This window comes from Phyllobates terribilis, unplaced genomic scaffold (assembly GCF_046119375.1).
Source record: "Phyllobates terribilis strain yellow unplaced genomic scaffold, ASM4611937v1 Scaffold_8__6_contigs__length_399053987, whole genome shotgun sequence".
NCBI lineage: Eukaryota > Metazoa > Chordata > Amphibia > Anura > Dendrobatidae > Phyllobates > Phyllobates terribilis.
Window position 1 is genome coordinate 264,684,624 of NW_027362768.1, and position 24,312 is coordinate 264,708,935.

The following is a 24,312-nucleotide window of genomic DNA, read 5'->3' on the forward strand; positions in this document are numbered from 1 at the left end:
GGGCAAACGTAGATGACAAAAAATTGCCATCGGCACCAGAATCCACCCACGCCTTGGGAGTAACCGTGGTTGTTCCGAAGAACAATGTCACCTTATACAATAATTTGGAGGAAGAAGCCACGGAATCTAACACACCTCCTCCAACGGCGGTTAGACACACTCGTTTTCCCAACTGCTTGGAACCCTTATTAATGGGGTACTCCAAGAGATGTGCAGGTCGGGAACGAGAGGGGCTAGACTCCGTCCGAGATACATCCATAGCCTCAGGCTCTGGGTCGGGAGTCGCGGGTTTGGAAATGGGTCTAGAGAATGAAGGTGCCAACCGACACTGAGGTCTGGGGACTTCCAGCTCTAACTTGTGCTCTGCATGACGCAAATCTATTTGGTTAGCGAGAGAGATTAACTCCTCCAGGGAGGTTGGACTCTCTCTGGTAGATAGAGCATTTTTAATATGCCCAGCCAGACCCTTCCAGAACACCGGGATTAAAGACCGCTCAGACCAATCCAATTCAGCCGCTAAGGTTCTGAACTGTGTGGCATAGTGGCTGGCGGTGACCGAACCCTGGACCAATGCAAGAAGCTTAAGAGCCGTATCATGCGTGACCTGAGGACCTAGGAAGACATTTTTTAGGGCTGTAAGAAAGAGACCCGCATTAGCCACTACCAGGTTACTCCGCTCCTACAGGGGTGTAGCCCACTCCAAGGCCCTGTGAGAAAGTAACGAGATGACAAAACCCACTTTGGCCCTTTCGGAGGGGAACCGTGCCTCCATCATCTCCAACTGAATGGAGCACAGATTAATAAAACCTCTGCAGGATTTGCTGTCACCAGAAAATTTTTCCGGGAGAGAAAAACGGGGTAATGGGGTGATTGCAGCTGCCGCAGCACTCACCGCAGCCGAGTTAACCAGATTGGCTGCTTGAGAAGCTGCCTGGGTAGCTACTGCAGTGATATCAGCCACCGGGGCAGCTTGTTCCAGAGTCTTAAGTCTGGCCTCAAGTTGCTGTATATAGCGCTGCAGTTGATGGTTGTCAGCCATGTTCGGCAAGACCCTGGCGCTCTGATACTGTTAAGGGGACGGTTGCAAACAACTTTATTAATAATGGAAAGCAACCAAACCCGGGGTCCGCGATGCAGCCTGGAGGACTGCGGCTGAACACCTTCCGGGTAAGAAGGTAAAACAACCAACTGAAATAACAATCCCTTCCGTGTTACAGCACACCGGAACGGGAATAGGGATTCACACTATCTCCATTAACTGCACGAGAGATGTGCAATAAATAATGTATCCGTAGCCCTGTTTACAGCACAGGGACTACACAGCAGGCGCTAGAATGCGTGTGTGATACACGCCGGCGTATACGTGCTCCCAGCCGGCGTGCTACCGGACTGAGGAGTATCTCTCCACGTGGCTTACTGGCGGTGCCGGGAACACGGCGTCTGCAGACTGCTCGGGGTGCATGGTGACCCCTTTGTTGGAGCCAGACTGTCAGACGAAGCTACCTGCCTCCCTCCATCTAAGGCTGCCTATCCTCCACTAAACCTGCCTGACAGAAGCTAAAGCACACGTGGAGCCCAAATGACCAAGCGTCCACACAACAACACCATCACATCTCAATGATCAGAGCACGCCGCCATGTTTGTGGGCGAGCTATTTAAAGATTAAGCCCTGCCCACCGTCGCACTATTGGTGACGTCACCCGCGACCAATCAGCCGGTGCCAGGTCACCAGATCAGCTTACTCCCAAACCATCAATCATGGTCCGCCATGTCACGGGCATGCTCAGTGCAGTGAATCCTGGACTTAGGCTGTAGCAGCCCTGTTTCCCTCCGCAACCTACGCTTCATGTTGCTAGGAACAAAGACCTGAGAGACAACTTGTACATCTCGTGCACCAGCTAGGTGTTGGGTGTTTATTAGACCTCTCCGCCACTGGAATGAGAGATATAAAGTTTGCCTTGTAGCAAGGGTCCAGAAGTGTGACCAACCAGTAATTACCATCGGCCGAAATGCGTACAACGCGAGGGTGACGGGAAATGCAGCAGAACATAAAGTCAGCCATATGTGTCCGACTGCCACCAGCCAAGTCTTCCCTGTCCTGAACAAGAGGACGACTGTCCATGCTCTACTCCTCATCCGATCTTTCCTCAGGCCATCCACTCTGAACAGACAGTATAAATGGGGTGTGGGTAGTACCATCAGTAGCACAGGAAACCAACTCCTGTTCCTCCTCTTCCTCCTCCTCCCGATTAGCACCCAATCCGCATTGGGATGAGATGAGGCTGGGCTGAGCTGTGTGGCATCACCCTGTATGGTTCCTTGCTCCATCTCAATGTGCTGCACCTGCAATGTCTCTCTCTTTAATTGTGAGCAGCAAGTGTTTCAGAAGACAGAGAAGCGGGATTGTGACGCTAATTATGGCGTCATTGCCGTTCACTATCTTGGTGGAATCCTCAAAGTTTTGGAGGACCACACAGATGTCTGACATCCATGCCCACTCCTCAGTTCTTATGTGCAGAGGCTGACCAGAATGCAGACGGGCGTGTTGTAGCTGGTACTTAACAACTTCCCTCCGCCACTCATAAATCCTTCCGAACATCTGCAACGTTGAGTTCCAATACGTGGTGACATCGCACACCAGTCGGTGAGCTGGAATGTTGGTGCTACGGGGAACGCTTTCCCGCCTTGTGTCTGGGGCCACCACACTGCTTCTTGCTGCCTCTTGTGGTGATATGCTTCCCTCCCCCTGTGTGCTACTGTCCTCGCTCTGCATGTCACATTGCCAGTTTGTGTCAGTGACTTCATCGTCCACCACCTCATCTTCCACTTCTGCACCCTCGTCCTCCTCCTGACTTTCTGGCAATTGTGTCTCATTATCATCCACCTCTTGTGACAGTAATTGCACTTTCCCAACATCGCCTTCATGTGACCGTGGCTGCTCAGATATTTGGGCATTGCTACATGCGATCTCCTCTTGCCCGGCTTGCAGCTGGCTGGGCAAGAGGCCCAAATCTATAAATGAAAGAGTGAAAAGCTCTTCAGAGTGTACAAGTGTGGGATCAATTGTCTCCAGGCACTCGGCATGGTGAGAGGAAGGAGGATCAGGGTGAGGAATATGTGGTTCAGACTGAGACTACTGAGACTTGACTGTGTGGAAGACAGGGTGGTGGTGGTGGTGGCAAAGAGACTGGAAGCATTATCTGCTATCCAACCGACAAGCTTTTCACACTGCTCTGGCTTCAAGAGTGGTGCTCCACGGCCCCGTAGTAATTGGGACAGGTAGTTCGACATGATGTGGGTGTTTATTGTGCTCCCTCAGAAGGTACAGTCTCATCTTGCCCACGGCCTCAGCCTCTGCGTGCACCATCACTTCCACTTCACCGTCCTTTGCCACGTGCCTTTATCATTTAAAATGAAGTGTAATATTTGGCACGCTACACAAAATGTCTGAATTATTACCGCAGTAATATGCGATCATGTATGACGACCACGGTATTAGGCTGTGGCCTTGTAGTATAGTATTGGTCAGCAACCAAGTGTTAATAGGTTTAATAAAACACAGATGGCTAACTTTAAATGGAGTGGAATATTTGGCACGCTCAAAAAAATGTCACAATTATTATTGCAGTAATATGCAATCCCGTGTGATGTGATGGAAAAGTTTCTCTGCTTCCACAATACAGCAATGTGAATAAAATCAAAAAAATCTGCCTGTATTCTGCTAACAAGCAAATGGAGCAGTAAAATGGAGTACTGTATTGCTTTTTAAGCAAATAATCAGAATTAAGAGCAAAAAAAAATAGCCCTGATATGTAAGGCTATGTATGTCTGTAACAGCAGCAGCAGACAGAACGTGCAGAGAACGTGCAATGGACCCTATTGTGCTGTATACCCTGCCAGAAACCCTGCCTAACTCCTGCTATCACCAGTAATATATGCAGCTGGGTTAGTCCTCAGGAGGACTATTAGTTCAGAAGGATATATATATATATATATATATATATATATATATTGTGGAATACTTATACTAACTAATAAACAAGCAAATCTCTCCCTCACTCAGCAGCACCTCTCCCTACTCTGCCTGTTTCCGGGGTATACTGTGACGAGTATAGGGTCACCAGGTCATAATATATAGACCTGATGACGCTATGCGGCCAGCCAATCACTGTAATGCCACAACCAACATGGCTACGGCATTACAGTGAATGGCAGGCAATCCCTGCATGTTAATTGGCTGTCTAAAGAGCACCAAACATGTGGGGAGGGGACCCAAGCTCCAGCCCGAGCATCCCGGAAATACTCGATGCTCATCACTACTCTTATCTAATATGAAAAATATGCTATCAAATATGAATAATGACGCATCTGTTACTTTTGACTTGATTATATAGTAGTCTATAGGATGTGGAAAAAGTATTATCCAAAATTTTTTTACAGTCATCAGTCAAGATAACACATTTAGAAAAATCATATCTCAGGGCTGCAGGTTTGTGGTAAAAAGAGACCGGACTTTAGGCATCATGCCTTCTCCAAACCTGTTCTAAAGTACGACCAAAAAGACCTGTTAGTTAAAACACCAAAGTTTTTTCAAGTATAATGGAAACCGATGCAACATGTGCGTCTTTTGTATAGACAAAACAAAAAGCTTTCAATCTTCAAAAGAAGATGTTCATTAAATTCAATAATTCATTAACTGCTATACTACCATGTAGTATATTCTATATTTCTGGTTTATGTAAAGTACAATATGTAGGATACACTACTAGAAAATAAATTAAAACAGCAGATTTCCGAACACTTAAATAATATACAGTACAGGCCAAAAGTTTGGACACACCTTCTCATTTAAAGATTTTTATGTATTTTCATGACTTTAAAAATTGTACATTCACACTGAAGGCATCAAAACTATGAATTAACACATGTGAAGTTATATACTTAACAAAAAAGTGTGAAACATCTGAAAATATGTCTTATATTCTAGGTTCTTCAAAGTAGCCACCTTTTGCTTTGATGAGTGCTTTGCACAATCTTGGCATTCTCTTGATGAGCTTCAGGAGGTAGTCACCGGAAATGGTTTTCACTTCACAGGTGTGCCCTGTCAGGTTTAATAAGTGGGATTTCTTGCCTTATAAATGGGGTTGGGACCATCAGTTGTGTTGTGCAGAAGTCTGGTGGATGCACAGCTGATAGTCCTACTGAATAGACTATTAGAATTTGTATTATGGCAAGGAAAAAGCAGCTAAGTAAAGAAAAATGAGTGGCCATCATTACTTTAAGAAATGAAGGTCAGTCAGTCCGAAAAATTGGGCAAACTTTGAATGTGTCCCCAAGTGCAGTTGCAAAAATCATAAAGCGCTACAAAGAAACTGGCTCACATGAGGACCGCCCCAGGAAAGGAAGACCAAGAGTCACCTCTGCTTCTGAGGATAAGTTTATCCGAGTCAACAGCCTCAGAAATCGCAGGCTAACAGCAGCTCAGATTAGAGACCAGGTCAATGCCACACAGAGTTCTAGCAACAGACACATCTCTACAACAACTGTTAAGAGGAGACTTTGTGCAGCAGGCCTTCATGGTAAAATAGCTGCTAGGAAACCACTGCTAAGGACAGGCAACAAGCAGAAGAGACTTGTTTGGGCTAAAGAACACAAGGAATGGACATTAGACCAGTGGAAATCTGTGCTTTGGTCTGATGAGTCCAAATTTGAGATCTTTGGTTCCAACCACCGTGTCTTTGTGCGACGCAGAAAAGGTGAACGGATGGACTCTACATGCCTGGTTCCCACCGTGACGCATGGAGGAGGATGAGTGATGGTGTGGGGGTGCTTTGCTGGTGACACTGTTGGGGATTTATTCAAAATTGAAGGCATACTGAACCAGCATGGCTACCACAGCATCTTGCAGCGGCATGCTATTCCATCCGGTTTGTGTTTAGTTGGACCATCATTTATTTTTCAACAGGACAATGACCCCAAACACACCTCCAGGCTGTGTAAGGGCTATTTGACCTAGAAGGATTGTGATGGGGTGCTACGTCAGATGACCTGGCCTCCACAGTCACCAGACCTGACCCCAATCGAGATGGTTTGGGGTGAGCTGGACCGCAGAGTGAAGGCAAAAGGGCCAACAAGTGCTAAGCATCTCTGGGAGCTCCTTCAAGATTGTTGGAAGACCATTTCCTGTGACTACCTCTTGAAACTCATCAAGAGAATGCCAAGAGTGTGCAAAGCAGTCAGCAAAGCAAAAGGTGGCTACTTTGAAGAACCTAGAATATAAGACATATTTTCAGTTGTTTCACACTTTTTTGTTAAGTATATAATTCCACATGTGTTAATTCATAGTTTTGATGCCTTCAGTGTGAATGTACAATTTTCAAAGTCATGAAAATGCAGAAAAATCTTTAAATGAGAAGGTGTGTCCAAACTTTTGGTCTGTACTATATATAAAAAAATGGGTCATACTCTGGTGCGGTCAAATATTTTGTTACTATGCATAATGGTGATTTAACACACTTTAAACTATTTGGTATAAGAAGAGTGCCATATCTCCCTAGAGGAGGTAGTTGGCAAAAATGCCTTATGCTGTTAGAAGCATTCTGGATATTAAATTTAGATAGCAAACATCCCAAAGGTATGAATTATAGGAGCAATGTTTTTTTATATATATTAATTTGTCATTGTATGTACATTATTGTTGCTCCATACCTCGTATTAAATTTGGATAGCAAATTATTTCATATGTATGAACTAGAAGATAGATCTCTCTTATATACAGGGTGGTCCAAAAGTAGGTGGACAGAAAGTGTAATAAGGTTATGAAGGGGGAGATTTATCAAACATGGTGTAAAGTGAAACTGGCTCAGTTGCCCTTAGCAACCAATGGATTTTTTCTTTTGGGGAGTACTCAAGGACAAAGTTTATAGTCGAAAACCAAAAAGTGTCAGTGACTTGAAAAATTACATAAGAGATGCATTTCAAGAAATTAATACCCAAAGAGACTTGTGCAAAAAAGTTTGTCGAAGCGTAAGAGGCAGACTTCAAAGCTGTGAAAATTGTAATGGAAAACAGTTTGGCTGAGTTCACACGATGCGTTTTTCATGCGTTTCCGCGGCGTTTTTGCAGTTGCGTAAACGCCGCGGAAACGCATGAAAAACGCATGGTAGAAGGGCAGCAATGTTCCCCAATGGAAATCCGCATGTGCTGTGCCCATGATGCGGATTTTTCCGCAGCGTAAACGCTGCGGTCAAAAATCCGCAGCATGTCAATAAATTTTGCGGAAACGCTGCTCTTTTGCCGCCATTGACTTGCATTAGACCGCATGGAATCCGCATCACTGTATATGTTGATGCGCATTACATGCGGTCTAATGTGCGGATGGTACCCGGGTGTGGAGGAGAGGACTCTCATCCAGACCCAGGTACCATTAAAAAAAAAAGAATAAAATAAAAAATATATATATTCTCACCTTCTGATGGCCCGCGCTGCGTCCTGCCGGCTTCCCGGGCACTTCGCGGTTGAATGAAGGACCTTCGCTGACGTCAGAGTCATGTGACGGGTCACGTGACGCTGACGTCGGAAGGTCCTACAGTCTTCACTGCCGGCAGCCGGGACCGATGAAGCCGGACACCGGGGGCCATCAGATGGTAACGTATAGATTTATTTTTTATTTTTTGACATCACACACTATATAAATCCATGCCGGTTGCATGGATTTATATACTGTGAAGTTGACAAGCACTTTCCAAGTGATGCTAAAATCGCTTGGGAAGCGCTTGTCAACCCGCATGCGGAAATGAAAGTGAAGACCGCTTCATTTCCGCATGTCCCTGGCAGGAAACCGCATGTACAATCCGCATGCGTTTTTTCCTGCCAGAGAGATGCAGAAACGCTCAGGAAAAAATCCTGAGCATTTCTGCATCGTGTGCACATACCCTTTGAGTACCTGCGTTGACAAAATTTAAGGGCTTTTTTATTATTGTTCAGAATAAAATTTAATTGTCAGTGTTATGCTTGTGTTAGTAAATATAATTTTATATATAAATCAAAATAAATGTTATTATTTTCTGCCCACCTACTTCTGGACCACCCTGTATATATATTGATTGGTTATGTTTTGTATTTCATTGCATGTTCATTGCTCTTGCACACCTGCTAATTACAGTTGTTATTTTCAGCCTCTCTGTGATTGGCTGTGTTTAGCTTAAAACAGGACCAGGGTCATTTCATTATTCTGCTGTGTTTAACCCCTTAACAACATCTGACGTACTAATACGCGTCTGTGCCCTGGGACTTAAGAGCCAGACCCGTATTAGTATGTCATCGCGATCGCGCGCGCACACAGACTGTGCGGGCGCGATCGCCGCCGGGTGTCAGCTGATTGTCACAGCTGACACCCGCTACTATGTGCAGGGAGCGGTCGTGCACCGCTCCCAGCACAATAACCCCTGCGATGCTGCGATCGAAGTCGATCGAAGTCGATCGCGGCATTGCGGGGGCAAGGGGAGGTGATCGCCGATACTCACCTCCTCTTCCGGCCTCCAGCGCAGTCTGCAAAGGCTTCCCGGGTGTTGCCATGACGACCCGATGTCGTCATGACAACATCCGGGTCACCAGACAGCAGGAAGATTGTTTGGACATGCGCAGTGCATCTCCAAACAATCTTCATACTGTGCACCGCTGATAGCCTGCATGGCATAGGGATGGTGCTGCATTCCTGTGCCATGCAGGCGATCAGAGAAAAAAAAGTGAAAGTCCCAGAGTGGGACAAAGTAATAAAGTATATAAACTGTCTGAAAGTGGAAAAAAAAAAAAAAAAAAAATTGCAAAAATATAAAAAAAAATAAAAAAAATAATCCACCAAAAATAAAAATATAATGTACCCATCAATAAATATTATTATAAAAAAAAAAAAATAAAAAATAAAAGTACACATATTTGGTATCGCCGCGTCCGGAACAACCTGACCTATAAAACTGTCCCACTAGTTAACCCCTTCAGTGAACGTGGTAAAAAAAAAAAAAAAAAAACGAAGCAAAAAACAATGCTTTATCACCATACCGCCAAGCAAAAAGTGGAATAACACACTATCAAAAAGACGCATATAAATAAACATGGTACTGCTGAAAACGTCATCTCGTCCCGCAAAAAACAAGCCGCCATACAGCTCCATCATCCGAAAAATAAAAAAGTTATAGCTCTCAGAATAAAGCGATGCTAAAAAATATTTTTTTCTATAAAATAGCTTTTATTGTGTATAAGCGCCAAAACATAGAAAAATGATACAAATGTGGTACCGCTGTAAACGTACTGACCCGAAGAATAAAGCTACCTCATCAATTTTACCACACGCGGAACAGAATAAAAAAAAAAAAAAACAATTCCTGAATTGTTGGTTTTTGTTAATTCTGCCTCCCAAAAATCGGAATAGAAAGCGATCAAAAAATGTCACGTGCCTGAAAATGGCACCAATAACAACGTCAAGTCATCCCGCAAAAAACGAGCCATCACATGACTGTCTACCAAAATCTGGAAAAATTATAGCTCTCAAAATATGGAGATGCAAAAACTAGATTTTACAAAAAGTGCGTCTTTTAGTGTGTGACAGCTGTCAATCATAAAAACCCCATATGATTCTGGTATCGCTGTAATCGCACCGACCCGAAGAATAAAGTCGTCTAATCACTTATACCGCATGAGGAACGGCGTCAAAAATAAACTCTCGGGTTAGGATTGGGCTAGGGTTAGGGCTGGGTTTGGGGCTAGGGTTGTGCTGGGGCTAGGGTTGTGCTGGGGGTAGGGTTGTGCTGGGGCTAGGGTTGTGCTGGGGCTGGGGTTGTGCAGGGGCTAGGGTTGTGCTGGGGCTAGGGTTGTGCTAGGGTTAGGGCTGGGGTTGGGATTTTTTTCAAAAGTAAGAAAAAAAGATGACGATATGGCGACTAGTGTTGAGCGCAAGTGCTCGCTACTTGAGTTTGCATCGGGTGCTCTGGTATGCATTGAGTATCGTGGGTATTTGAGTGACATGCTCGAGTCTCTGCCCCATATGCTTCGCGACCAAAAAAACTTTACGGGGATTGCCTGCCATGCACGAGCGATCCCCGCATGTTTTTTTTTGGGTGTCTAATAACCGTGAAACATGCGGAGCAGGGACTCGAGCATGTCACTCGAGCACACGCTGTACATGGTGCATACCTGAGTACCCGATGCAAACTCAAGTAGCGAGCACTTGCGCTCAAGAATAATGACAAATTATTCAATATGATGACCTAATGTAAACAAATTCTGTGCCGTACCTCTGGGTTCAAAATGTTCACTATACACCTTAATAAAATCCTTGAGGGGTATAGTTTCCAAAATGGGGACACTTGTGGGGGAGCTCCACTGTTTAGGCACATCACGGGCTCTCCAAACGCGACATGGTGTCCGCTAACGAATTGAATGGAAAATCGGCTCAAATTGTTAGCGGACGCCATGTTGCGTTTGGAGAGCCCCTGTGTGCCCAAACATTGGAGCTCCCCCACAAGTGACCCCATTTTGGAAACTAGACCCCCCAAGGCACCTATCTAGATGCATAGTGAGCACTTGGAACCCCCAGGTGCTTCACAAATTGATTCGTAAAAATGAAAAAGTGAAAAAAAAAACACTTTTTCATTTTTATGAATCAATTTGGGAAGCACCTGGGGTTCCAAGTGCTCACTATGAATCTAGATAGGTGCCTTGGGGGGTCTAGTTTCCAAAATGGGGTCACTTGTGGGGGAGCTCCAATGTTTGGGCACACAGGGACTCTCCAAATGCAACATGATATCCGCTAACAAATTGTCGGCTCAAATTGTTAGCGGACACCATGTTGCGTTTGGAGAGCCCCTGTGTGCCCAAACTTTGGAGCTCCCCCACAAGTGACCCCATTTTGGAAACTAGACCCCCCAAGGCACCTTTCTAGATTCATAGTGAGCACTTGGAACCCCAGGTGCTTCACAAATTGATTCATAAAAATGAAAAAGTGTTTTTTTTTCACTTTTTCATTTTTACGAATCAATTTGTGAAGCACCTGGGGGTTCCAAGTGCTCACTATGCATCTAGATAGGTGCCTTGGGGGGTCTAGTTTCCAAAATGGGGTCAAATGTGGGGGAGCTCTAAAGTTTGGGCACACAGGGGCTCTCCAAACGCAACATGGTGTCCGCTAACAATTTGAGCCGACATTTTGTTAGCGGATATCATGTTGCATTTGGAGAGTCCCTGTGTGCCCAAACATTGGAGCTCCCCCACAAGTGACCCCATTTTGGAAACTAGACCCCCCAAGGCACCTATCTAGATTCATAGTGAGCACTTGGAACCCCAGGTGCTTCACAAATTGATTCATAAAAATGAAAAAGTGTTTTTTTTTCACTTTTTCATTTTTACGAATCAATTTGTGAAGCACCTGGGGGTTCCAAGTGCTCACTATGCATCTAGAAAGGTGCCTTGGGGGGTCTAGTTTCCAAAATGGGGTCACTTGTGGGGGAGCTCCAAAGTTTGGGCACAGAGGGGCTCTCCAAACGCAACGTGGTGTCCGCTAACAATTTGAGCCGATTTTCCATTCAATTTGTTAGCGGATACCATGTTGCATTTGGAGAGTCCCTGTGTGCCCAAACATTGGAGCTCCCCCACAAGTGACCCCATTTTGGAAACTAGACTCCCCAAGGCACCTATCTAGATGCATAGTGAGCACTTGGAATCCCCAGGTGCTTCACAAATTGATTCGTAAAAATGAAAAAGTGTTTTTTTTTTCACTTTTTCATTTTTACGAATCAATTTGTGAAGCACCTGGGGGTTCCAAGTGCTCACTATGCATCTAGAAAGGTGCCTTGGGGGGTCTAGTTTCCAAAATGGGGTCACTTGTGGGGGAGCTCTAAAGTTTGGGCACAGAGGGGCTCTCCAAACGCAACGTGGTGTCCGCTAACAATTTGAGCCGATTTTCCATTCAATTTGTTAGCGGATACCATGTTGCATTTGGAGAGTCCCTGTGTGCCCAAACATTGGAGCTCCCCCACAAGTGACCCCATTTTGGAAACTAGACCCCCAAAGGCACTTATCTAGATGCATAGTGAGCACTTGGAACCCCCAGGTGCTTCACAAATTGATTCGTAAACATGAAAAAGTGTTTTTTTTTTCACTTTTTCATTTTTACGAATCAATTTGTGAAGCACCTGGGGGTTCCAAGTGCTCACTATGCATCTAGAAAGGTGACTTGGGGGGTCTAGTTTCCAAAATGGGGTCACTTGTGGGGGAGCTCCAAAGTTTGGGCACACAGGGGCTCTCCAAACACAACATGGCGTCTGCTAATTATTCAAGCAAATTTTACAATCAAAAAGTCAAATGGCGCTCCTTCCCTTCCGAGCCCTGCCGTGCGCCCAAACAGTGTTTTTTTCCCCAAATATTGGGTATCTGCGTGCCCAGGGGAAATTGCACAACAAATTTTGGGGTCCATTTTTTCTTGTTACCCCTGTGAAAATAAAAAAATTGGGTCTAAAGTAACATTTTTGTGAAAAAAGTTAAATGTTCATTTTTTTCTTCCACATTCAAAAAATTCCTGTGAAGCATCTGAAGGGTTAATAAAGTTCTTGAATGTGGTTTTGAGCACCTTGAGGAGTGCAGTTTTTAGAATGGTGTCACTTTTGGGTATTTTCTGTCATAAAGACCTCTCAAAGTGACTTCAAATATGATGTGGTCCCTAAACAAATGGTTTTGTAAATTTTGTTGGAAAAAAGAGAAATCGCTGGTCAACTTTTAACCCTTATAGCTCCCTAACAAAAAAAAATTTTGGTTCCAAAATTGTGCTGATGTAAAGTAGACATGTGGGAAATGTTATTTATTAACTCTTTTGTGTGACATATCTCTCTGATTTCAGGGTTTAAAAATTCAAATTTTGAAAATTGCAAAATTTTCAAAATTTTTGCCAAATTTCTGTTTTTTTCACAAATAAATGCAAGTGATATCGAAGAAATTTTTCCACAATCATGAAGTACAATATGTCACGAAAAAACAATCTCAGAATCAGGGGGATCCGTTGAAGCGTTCCAGAGTAATTACCTCATAAAGTGACAGTGGTCAGAATTGTAAAAATTGGCCTGGTCATTAACGTGCAAACCACCCTCGGGGCTTAAGGGGTTAAGGGCATCTAGGCCGCCAGAAACGCGTCAGTTTTTTATCTTTCTATGTCGGGTTTAAAGAAATAAAATAGTGTTTTTATTTCACCTGTGAAAGTGCCACTTTTTTCCACATTTTCCATTGTTTTTGAGCGACACTAGATGGAGTCATGGCACCCTAGAGGTTTTCCTCCCAAGGATTTGCAACTCACAAAGCATCTTAAGCTCTGTTTCTTGTTTCTACATAGTATAACAAAGGGCCAAGTAGTATCTGATAAAACATTGGATAGCGCTCTGCCATGTTAAAAGACAGTTTGAGCGAGCTCTAATGGTAAAAGTACTTCTACCTTTTCCATCTCCACTAGGTAGGCATCAATAAAATCACGAGTGTGGTTTGGATCCCAAGTTTTCTGATGGTCTGAAATAATTTCATGAAGAAATGCAATCAGTTCATACTCCGGCTCCATTACTCGGTCAATAAGCCACGGGATGTGAGTGAGAAAGGGAATTTCATTTAGAATCTACAAAATAAAATCAAGAATTGTAGAATATCATTAATAATCCCCATATATGACTGACCGTTTAGGGTGTTCATAATAGCGTCATTTGCTAATGGTCCACAGTGAAAGTGATTCTTTTGAATGACATTTGTTTCTAAAGTGACAAACAAAATAAAAATGTACCACAGTGTGAACTACAGGGAGTGCTGTACTTGTTGTGGAGGAGGCAATGAACCATGGGATAAATATCATATTACCCCACCCCAGAGTTGGATCTAGGTTTTCAAGTGGTTTGAGTAGTCATCATTTGACAACTTTTTTGCGATTTTCAAACTTACAGTCACATGCCAACAAGCTGCTCTTCCTAATCCTTTCAATTTTCAGTGAAATACTACAGCACTTGCTTCATTAAGAGAAGCAATAAGAGAAGCTATGGACTGTAAGTATGAAAAACGCATATGGTTGGCTATGGTATTGCACTGGGAGCAGAGCTGGGCCCTGACAGTGAGTACATAACACACTGTTATGTCTGGGCATGCTAGGGTACTTAAAGTGCACCTGTCAGCTGGATTATGCTTAGTAAACCACATACACTGTCAGGTGGGCGCCGTTACACTGAGTAAAATGATACCTTTGTTGATGAAATCCGTCTTGTGGTTCTTTAATAATCTTTATTTTCATTTCTGCCATAATGATATGCTTCGGGGCGGCCTTTGGGGTGGACCTGTAACTGGTGCTCAGCTTATGTATTCATATTTCTGCCTTCTGACAGGTCACTGTGCTTTCAATGACCTGCCTACTATTTTAAATACCGGCTGTGTAATTTGTGTGCCACACATGAAATTTACATACACCAAAATAAACCCCGCTGCCCACACATGCGCAGTAGCATCTCTCGGTTGCTACTGCACACGCGCTGGCGTCATTTTGCTGGATTAAAAAGAAATTTGCCTGCAGCAATATTGCCCCCACTGCCCGCGCTTGCGCAGTAGCATTTCTCGGTTGCCGAGAGATGCTACTGCGCATTCACGGGACGCGGCGCCAAATTTCTGCAGGCAAATTTCTTTTTCCTCCAGCAAAATGGCACCCGCGCAGTAGCATCTATCGGCAACCGAAAGATGCTACTGTGCAGGCGGCTGGGGCCATTTTGTTAATTTCATGTGTGGCACACAAATTACACAGGTAGTATTTAAAATAGTAGGCAGGTCACTGAAAGCACAGTGACCAGTCAGAAGGCAGAAGTATGAATACATAAGCAGAGCACCAGTTAAAACACCTCCCCAAAGTCTCCCCCGAAGCACGAGCATATCATTATGTCAGAAATGAAAATAAAGATTATAAAAGAATTACTGGACGGATTTCATCAACAAAGGTATAATTTCACTCAGTGTAACGCGCCCACCTGACAGTGTATGTGGTTTACTAAGCACAATCCTGCTGACAGGTGCACTTTAATATTACATTTAAAGGGGTTGTCCACGTTTGTGACGAAATTCTGCAGTTATTCTATGTGACTACAGATTTATGAATCCTCACATCGGTCACACTGTAAGTTGTCAATTTTTACCTGTGCCAACAACAAGAATGGGCAGTCATGTGACATCACCCTGAACCAGAAGTGCTAACAGTAAGAGCCTCGATTATATTTATGCGTGAACGAGTACAATTGAATGTGGGAGCCGGTGTGTTACTTCTTCTCTGAGCCAGCTGTTAGATTGATAGATTGTTCAGAGAACGGCCAAATCCCACTCCAGAAGGCGGCAAAATGGAGCCGCCTAGGAGACACCTTGGATGCCATGGGAAAATGCCCTGCCTGTCCCCTTCTAGATAGGTCCTTCCAACATATTTCTTGATACATATTTTTACCCTATTCAATGGATGTTGTACCTCAAATATAAATATAATGATTATCTCTTTACTTGATGGTCATAGAAATAAATAATATGATTGTCATAATGTTCATAATTAGAGATGAGCAATGTATTTTATATTAAAGCAAAAAATTAACATTTTTTTTATTTCAGAGCTATACTTACCAGCTGATTTGATTACTTTTTTTGCATATTCTATTCAACTTTTTATATTTTTAAAAAATACTAGTGCAAATCTCTCAGATAAATATACAGTTAGGTCCAGAAATATTTGGACAGTGACTGAATTTTTGTGATTTGGGCACCACATGCCACTATTTTGGACATGAAATGAAACAACTGAGATGCAATTAAAGCATAGACTTTCAGGTTTAATTAAAGGGGTTGAACAAAAATATCCTGTGACACACTTAGGAATTGCAACCATTTTTCTTTAAAGTCTCCTCATTTCAGGGGCTCAAAAGTAAAATTGGCTGGTAGATGCTGGGGGATGTCACAGTGGCGGTGACTCGGTCCTTGACTCAGGGTGGTCAATAAAAAGGGGTTATTGATTGGGGATTTATAGTGATTGTATAAAGTTCGTGACGCCACCTGTGGTATGCGGCTAAGGGAGCTGCCGCTGCGGAGCAGGTCCTCTGGAGCTGATGTTACTGCAGCAGGGATGGTGTGGCTCTCCACAGGTAGAGCTTAGCTCCAGGGCAGCGTAGATGTTATGGGTTATGCTGGGCGTTGTAGTGCAGGGATTGATGGCGCAGCAATAATCTGTCCACAACTTGATGGCGGATTCCTCTTAGCTTTACTGGTGGTGATTAGACAAGCCGCGACTAGGGTACTGGCTAGAAGTGGAAGTCCGGGCAGCCTGGAAGCAAGTAAAGAATCCTCCTTGCCAGGTGAAGTTGGAGGCCTTCCCTTTCCACTAAACTCTTTGGCCCTGCTGCTTGTAGCTGTGTGGTGGCCCTCGTCCCTGAGTGCAACGTTTCTGTGCTCACCCGTATGGCAGGCAGCTCGGGCCTTGCTGGTGCGTCGCTCCCACGGGCCGGTGCTGGGCCCTCTGTGCTACTGAGCCTCCGGGCGTCTGATGGGGCCAGGAGACCTGCAGTCTCCTGCCCTCCGGTTTTTGCTGCTGGGCCTTCAGTGCCCCCACAGCCTCGGACTCCGGTGTCCGGTTCTTCTGTGTTGGTTCCTTCTGGGGTGAGCTGCCACGCAGCTCCAGTCCCCAGCTCCTCTCTCTTCGACGTCCTGACTTCAACTCCTCACACTAAGACTAACTAACCCCGCCCCCAGATCCCAGTTGCCAAGGGGAGGCACTCCCCTTGCTGGTATGGAGCCAGGAAAGTGATGCATGCTTAGCAAAACCTGATTAGGGGACCCCTGCTTGCTTCCAGGCATGGCATCACCTCTTGTGAGGTAGGCAATGCCACTGTGGCAGCCTGGACCCTAGGGGTGCCACATTCCCCCCTAGTTAACTTCAGTACTCTCGGACTGAGGATACCTTTTAAAATTAACAATTAACAATAACAATTCACATTACAAACAGGTTACAAATTCAAAAGTTACAAAAACCCAACAAAAATTGAAAGCAGTCACTGCGGCGTTTAGTCCTTACGCCACAATCCTGGTAACTGTAATTTGGCTGGTGGGAGCCGCATCAACCCTCTTTGTGCATCGTCCCTGGGCGTGGCTTCAGGGCACTCTTTCGGTGGGCCTGGTATTCAGCCACGCCGGCGGTTTATTTTCTATGCCACTTAGTAACTATTTTCAATATTGTCCTGACCACACCTAGTCCTGTGGTCCAATTGTCCATAAATTTAGCAAATATACATTTCCAAGAATATTTAACGGGGACAACTATATACAACATACATTTTAGTTCTCTTATACTTTAGTTCCTCCAGCGGGCAGGGAGCTGACCTTTTGTACTCCTGGTCGATCTACGTAGTACATTGGTGGTCACTGTCCTACCCTGGTCCCTACTGTCTACCCCTGGTGTGGTCGGTTCAGTGTGAACTACACTACAGGTAGTCTGAGGTAACACCGGTAGGCTGGGTAATCTCCTACAAATTCTTTGGCTCACCATGGGTACGACAGATTCAATGCTAGCAGAGGGTCGACTCTCCTGGTCTGCTGATGATGAAGTATCTGTCTCTGGGGCCGACTGGTCTTCTAGTTGTTCTGGGACTTCTGCAGCTTCCGGTCAGGCCGCTTGGAGAAAGGTAAGGACCGGTACTACAATTGTACTGTTCACCTGCGTCCAAGACCGGGGAAATTCTCCGAGTACTGTTTGGACCACTTCCTCCACTCCTTCTGTGGGCTGAGAGTTGTCTTGATATTCTTTTCTGTGTTTCAACTGTTCAGGACAGATCTTCAAGTGGTCTCTTGAGACTGCCGCTGAAGTTTCCCCTCCATCTTTGCTGATGAGGCACACTTTGGTGTTGTCGTAATTTGAGGGTAGGATGGTGTATGGCTCAACCTCCCACTGGTCATCTAACTTGTGGACTTGTCTCTTCCTCTTAAGTACCTGTTTTCCAGGTGATAAGGGAATGGCAGGTGCGTGCTGATTGTAAGTTTTCTCTTGCTTCTGTCTCGCCTGGGACAAACTACTCTCAACACATTCTTGCACCTTGCTGTATTGTTGCTGCCGCTCGGTATCCCAATCCGCATCTGGTGAAGTCATCTCTGGTGTTAGGACTCCCATGTCTAAGTCGATGGGTAGCTTACCAGGTCTTGCTCTCATCAGGTAAGCGGGTGTGCAGTTGGTGGAGTTCACCGGGATGTGGTTATATAGGTCCACCAAATCTGGTAACTTCTCTGGCCACAGGCTACGTTCTTCAAGGGGCAACGTCTTCAACAGGTCTATTACCACCTGGTTCATCTTCTCACACAACCCGTTGGTCTGGGGATCATACGGCGTCGTCCTTATTTTCTTGCAGCCGTACAAGTTACAGAATTCCTGGAACACCTCTGGTTCAAAGGCTGGACCTTGGTCGGTAAGCACCCGTTCAGGCGACAAAAGTGTTGTTGGAACGCTTTGGCTGCTGTCTGAGCCGTCTGGTCTTTCACTGGCACTACCACCAAGAACCAGGAGTAGTGGTCTACTATGGTTAGAGCGTAGACATAGCCTGACCTGCTTGGGGCTAGCTTCACGTGGTCCAAGGCTACCAGTTCAAGTGGTTGTATTGTGATTATGGGCTGCAGGGGAGCCCTCTTGCTGTCACAGTCTTTTCGTCTCAGGTTGCATGGACCACATTCTCTACACCATCTCTCGATTGCCTTCCTCATGCCAACCCAGTAGAATCGCTCACGTAGCAGGACTTCTAACTTCTTCCACCCGAAGTGTCCTGCTTTATCGTGGTACGCTTCTAAGACCATTGGCGCATCCCGCCTCGGGACTACCACCTGCCAGACCAATTCATGTGTCCGGGAGTTGATGCTTCTTCGACACAGCTTTCCCTTGTAGATGAACAGCTTGCCCTTCTCCTTCCACAACTGTTGGGTCTCCTGTGGAGCATCTGGATCAGGGTGCGAGTCAGCTTGCGTCAGCAACTCCTTGACTAGGCAGACAGCGGGGTCGCTATCCTGCATCTCTGCCCATCCATGGTGGGGCAATGGGTTGAACGAGGCCTATCTGTTGGCGGAGCGCTTGTCCCTCACACAGTGGGAGCACTGGGTTACCCCATGACAATGGAAAGCGGGTATCTCTATCTCCTCCAGCTCTTCCGGGTCTTCTCCCCCATCTGGCAAGTTGGGCATCCTGGACAGCGCATCAGCATTTGCATTTTTATGCCCCGTCCGATACTTGATGGTAAACTCGTAGTTAGACAGTCAGGCCATCCATCGTTGTTCTAGGGCACCAAGCTTCGCAGTCTCCAGGTGCGTCAGCAGGTTATTGTCTGTGAAGACTGTAAATTTGGAGGAGGCGAGATAGTGCTTGAAGCGCTCTGTTACAGCCCAGACTATGGTGAGAAACTCCAACTTGAAGGAACTGTAGTTGTCGGGGTTCCTTTCCGTGGGCCGAAGCTTCCTGCTGGCGTAGGCAATCACTCTCTCTCTGCCTTGCTGTACCTGGGACAGCACCGCTCCCAATCCCACGTTGCTGGCATCTGTATGAAGTATAAAGAGTTGGCCATAGTCAGGGTAGGCCAGGACTTCGTCTTTGGTCAGAGCCATCTACAGTCGGGTGAAAGATTCGTCTTCTGGTTTACCCCATTTGAACTGAGGTTTCGGGTTCTTGGCCTTCTTGGACTGCCCACTAAGAGGTCCTGCATGGGTGTCGCTATCTTGGTGAAACCCCTGATAAATCTCCTGTAGTAGCCTACCAGCCAGAGGAACTGCCGCACTCCTTTAATAGTGGAGGGTTTTGGCCAGTCTTTAATCACGGTGACTTTTTCTGGGTCTGGTGCTACACCTTCGGCGCTTACCACATGACCTAGGTACTGCACCTTGGGCTTCAACAGGTGGCATTTGGACGGCTTTACCTTCAGGCCAAAACCAGATAGGGATTCGAACACCTCGGCCAGGTGCTCCAGGTGGTCTTCATATGTTTTCGAGTAGACAATTACATCGTCCAGGTACAGCAGGACAGTTTCGAAGTTCTTGTGTCCTAGGCAGCTCTCCATTAACCGTTGGAAGGTTCCTGGGGCGTTGCAGAGCCCGAATGGCATGCAGTTGAACTCGCTGAGGCCCATTGGTGTTGTAAACGCGGTCTTTTCTTTGTCCGCCTCTGCCACAGGAACCTGCCAGTACCCACTGGTGAGATCCAAAGTGGAGAAATAATTAGCAGATCTTAGTGCAGCTAATGACTCCTCAATCCTGGGTAATAGGCAGGCGTCCTTATGTGTAATGCGGTTAATCTTCCTGTAATCAACACATCCTCATTGTACCATCCTTCTTTCTAACGAGAACTAATGGAGTTACCCAGGGGCTACAACTATCTCTGATCACCCCAGCCTCCTTCATCTCCCGTAGCATTCCTTTGGCACATTAATAGTGAGCTGGGGGTACCACCCTGTACCTCTCTTTAGTGGGCAGATGATCTCCCGTGGGGATATGATGTTGGATCCTTTTTATCTGCCCAAAATCTACTGGGTGTTTGCTGAGTACCCGCTCATACTCTCAGACCACCCGGTATACTCCATGCTTTTGATGCAACGGGGTGGAGTTAGTGCCCACTTGTAGCTTCTGACACCAATCCTCCACCTGTCCCTTGGAGCTATTATCCTCCGCCGGTTTGGATGGAGGCAAGGGTTCCACTGTCCTTATAGAATTGTTACTGACAGTGAACAGCTTAGCAAGGGTAGCATACAGGAGTAAATGGACCTCTTTCTCCCCACAGTTCAGGATGCGTATCGGTACTCTCCCCTTGCGGACATCGACCACCCCCCTTGCTGTCAAGATGGTGGGCCTACTGTCAGAGTACATGGGTTCTACCAGGGCCTGATAATCTTGACCCCTGAGACCAATTGCTGCTAGACACCATATCAACATTTCACTCCTAGTGGGCATTCCAGTGGGGAACGGATCACTCATCCTGACACTGCCAATTTCCCCTCCAGACAGCTCTACCTGTTGTCTTTTCATCAGGGCTCTGATCTCCTTCTGCAGAACTCGCTGCTGACTGGAACTGGCAGTCTCTGCGACCTGTTGCAACAAAATAATAATTTCTCCAAGACAATTTTCTATCACATTAGTGCCTAAGGTTATCATGGGATGACTTTCTTGGTGATCAATATCAACAATAATCATTCCTTGCGATGGCAGTTCTACTTTGCCAGCTTTTATAGTCACCTCTTTTTACCCCACCTGAGGCAAGGGCTGACCATTGCTGGCATAGATACTAAGATGTTCATCTGGATGGCGGGTAATGTCTGAATCAGTCCAGTATTATTTATAAAGGATATACGGCATCGTGGTCACCTGGGACCCAGTGTCCAGCAACGTGTTCATTGGGATGCCATCAAGTTAGACGGGTAGGACCGGTCGTCCCCCCATGTACTTGTCTCGCCAGCTTTGTGGGCCTGGTCGTCTTACTCCTGGGGGTTGGCCCTCTGCCCCAGGTGTTGCTCGTTTAAATAGCAGAATCTTGCGTTGTGTCCCGCCTTTTGACAGCAGCGGCAGATGGGTTGTCCGTCCTGGTCATAGCGATCGCTGTTCCTCCCTCTGACCGGTGGAATTCTTCTCTGTCATCGCCATGGGACGTCATCTGGACTGGAAGCCAGCTGGATCTTTTCCCTTGGAGACACTTGCATGGCCTGCACGGTTTTGGTTAGTGTAGCCACACTTTTGGTCAGCTCCTGGACCTGAAGGCGTAGGTCTGCAGATGGATCATTATCTAGGGTCTGCGTGTCAGCCTCCACAGGTGCTGGGGGAAAGGACGCCACCTCCTGGTGATATGTGATAGCTGGACACCGGAGGGATGCAGTGCCACTTGGGATTGATTCTCGCAGCACCCGGATGACTCTGTCTTTAAATTATGCAAAGTCCAGATCAGGGTTTTGCAGAGCCATAATGCGCAGCTGTGTCCTGTGAGCGCTGGACAGGAGCCCCTCAATAAACTGCTCAGTGAGCAATCTGTCCTCATCATGCACACTGTCGGGGTCTACCTGTTTGATGGCTTGCAGCTCCTCCTGCAGGTTTAGAGCATAGTCCCATACACTGTACTGCATTCTTTGTTTGCACCCGAAAGACTTCATTTTAATTTCTGCTGCAGTGCGGGTGTCAAAGGTATCCTTTAACCGGGCCAGTATTGTCTTTTACAGTGCTTTTGTCTCTGCCCGGCCAGGACTTCACTTCTCTCTGAGCTGCACCGATTAGCTGTCCTATGAGGATGCTGACTTTTTGCTCCTCAGATAGGGGGTACACTTTAAACAAACTGCGCAGTCTTTCCTCAAATTCGTTCAGGGTGTGCGACTCCCCTGAGTACTGGGGCAACCACGCCGCCCCCGGTATGTATGGCATTGATAACGGCATTACAGTGGCAGCGGCCGCGCCTGCAGCTGAACCCTCCTCCATGTTGGGCATCTTCCTCCCCCCCTAGTGAACCTCAGCCAGGTCCTGGGCGTCTCCTGACGTACCAGTATGCTGCTCTGCCTGCGGAAGGATCTCTTACCCGGCGGTTCCGGATCGGGGCTTCTTTCTTCTCCCTCAGCAGGTGGCAAACCACGTGATAACACAGTTCAATAAAGTCTATGGCACACAGGACCCGGTTATACCGGGCTTCATGAATCCTGTCCGTGACGCCAAGTTGACGCACCCCATGGGCCGTGGGGTATCCGGTGCCGGGCCGGTAGATGCTGGGGGATGTCACAGTGGCGGTAACCCGGTCCGTGACCCAGGGCGGTCAATAAAAAGGGGTTATTGATTGGGGATTTATAGTGATTGTATAAAGTTCGTGACGCCACCTGTGGTATGCGGCTAAGGGAGCCGCCGCTGCGGAGCAGGTCCTCTGGAGCTGATGTTATTGCAGCAGGGATGGTGTGGCTCTCCACAGGTAGAGCTTAGCTCCAGGGCAGTGTAGATGTTATGGGTTATGCTGGGCGTTGTAGTGCAGGGATTGATGGTGCAGCAATAATCAGTCCACAACTTAATGGCGGTTTCCTCTTAGCTTTACTGGTGGTGATTAGACAAGCCGCGACTAGGGTACTGGCTAGAAGTGGAAGTCCGGGCAGCCTGGAAGCAAGTAAAGAACCCTCCTTGCCAGGTGAAGTTGGAGGCCTTCCCTTTCCACTAAACTCTTATGCCCTGCTGCTTGTAGCTGTGTGATGGCCCTCATCCCTGAGAGCAACGTTTCTGTGCTCACCCGTATGGCAGGCTGCTCGGGCCTTGCTGGTGCGTCGCTCCCATGTGGTGGTGCTGGGCCCTCTGTGCTACTGAGCCTCCGGGCGTCTGATGGGGCCAGGAGACCTGCAGTCTCCTGCCCTCTGGTTTCTGCTGCTGGGCCTTCAGTGCCCCCACAGCCTCGGACTCCGGTGTCCAGTTCTTCTGTGTTGGTTCCTTCTGGAGTGAGCTGCCGCGCAGCTCCAGTCCCCAGCTCCTCTCTCTTCGACGTCCTGACTTCAACTCCTCACACTAAGACTAACTAACCCCGCCCCCAGATCCCAGTTGCCAAGGGGAGGGACTCCCATTGCTGGTCTGGAGCCAGGAAAGTGTTGCATGCTTAGCAAAACCTGATTAGGGACCCCTGCTTGCTTCCAGGCATGGCATCACCACTTGTGAGGGAGGCAATGCCACTGTTGCAACCGGACCCCTGGGGTGCCACACCATCACATCATGGTTTACAGAGAATGTGGTGTGCTTTGGATCATGAGCCATTATATGCCTTCTCCATACTTTCTTCTTCACATCATTCTGGTGCAGGTTGATCTTAGTCTCAGTTCTTGTCCAAAGAATGTTTTTCCAGAACTGGGCTGGCTTCTTTAGATGCATTTTTGGCAAAGTCTACTCTGGCCTTTCTATTTTGCCTTCCTGAGACTCTAATTTTGCTTACATCATAAAAAACATAATGTTGTGGTCACTTACACCAAGATATTCACAATGAGTGACATTTTCCAACCAGCTGAGCATTGTTAGAAATTACCAGATTCGACAGAGCTTCACTTCTTGTCGAATCTTCAACTAATTGGCTTATAATATTCTCCCCTTTATGTTGATGCAGAACCATCACCCCAGTCAATAACTGGGAAGTTACAATCTCCCATAAGCACTATTGTACCAGCCGGGGCAGCCCCCATCATCTGATTATGCAGCCGACCATTCTGTTTGTCAGTGATGTTGAGGCTGTGTATAGATTACACCAAATATTTCTTTCTGAATGCTTAGCCC

General features: G+C 46.4%; 1 protein-coding gene across 1 annotated transcript in view; it reads right to left on the reverse strand.

Annotated features, from left to right (window-relative positions):
• Positions 1–24,312, reverse strand: part of LOC141157214 (cytochrome P450 2D15-like) — a 262,879-nt gene that overhangs the window by 128,900 nt on the left and 109,667 nt on the right. Inside the window, exon 5 of the mRNA XM_073644207.1 lies at positions 13,472–13,645. Coding sequence (XP_073500308.1) covers positions 13,472–13,645 — 174 coding nt within the window. The remainder of the gene's footprint in view (positions 1–13,471; positions 13,646–24,312) is intronic.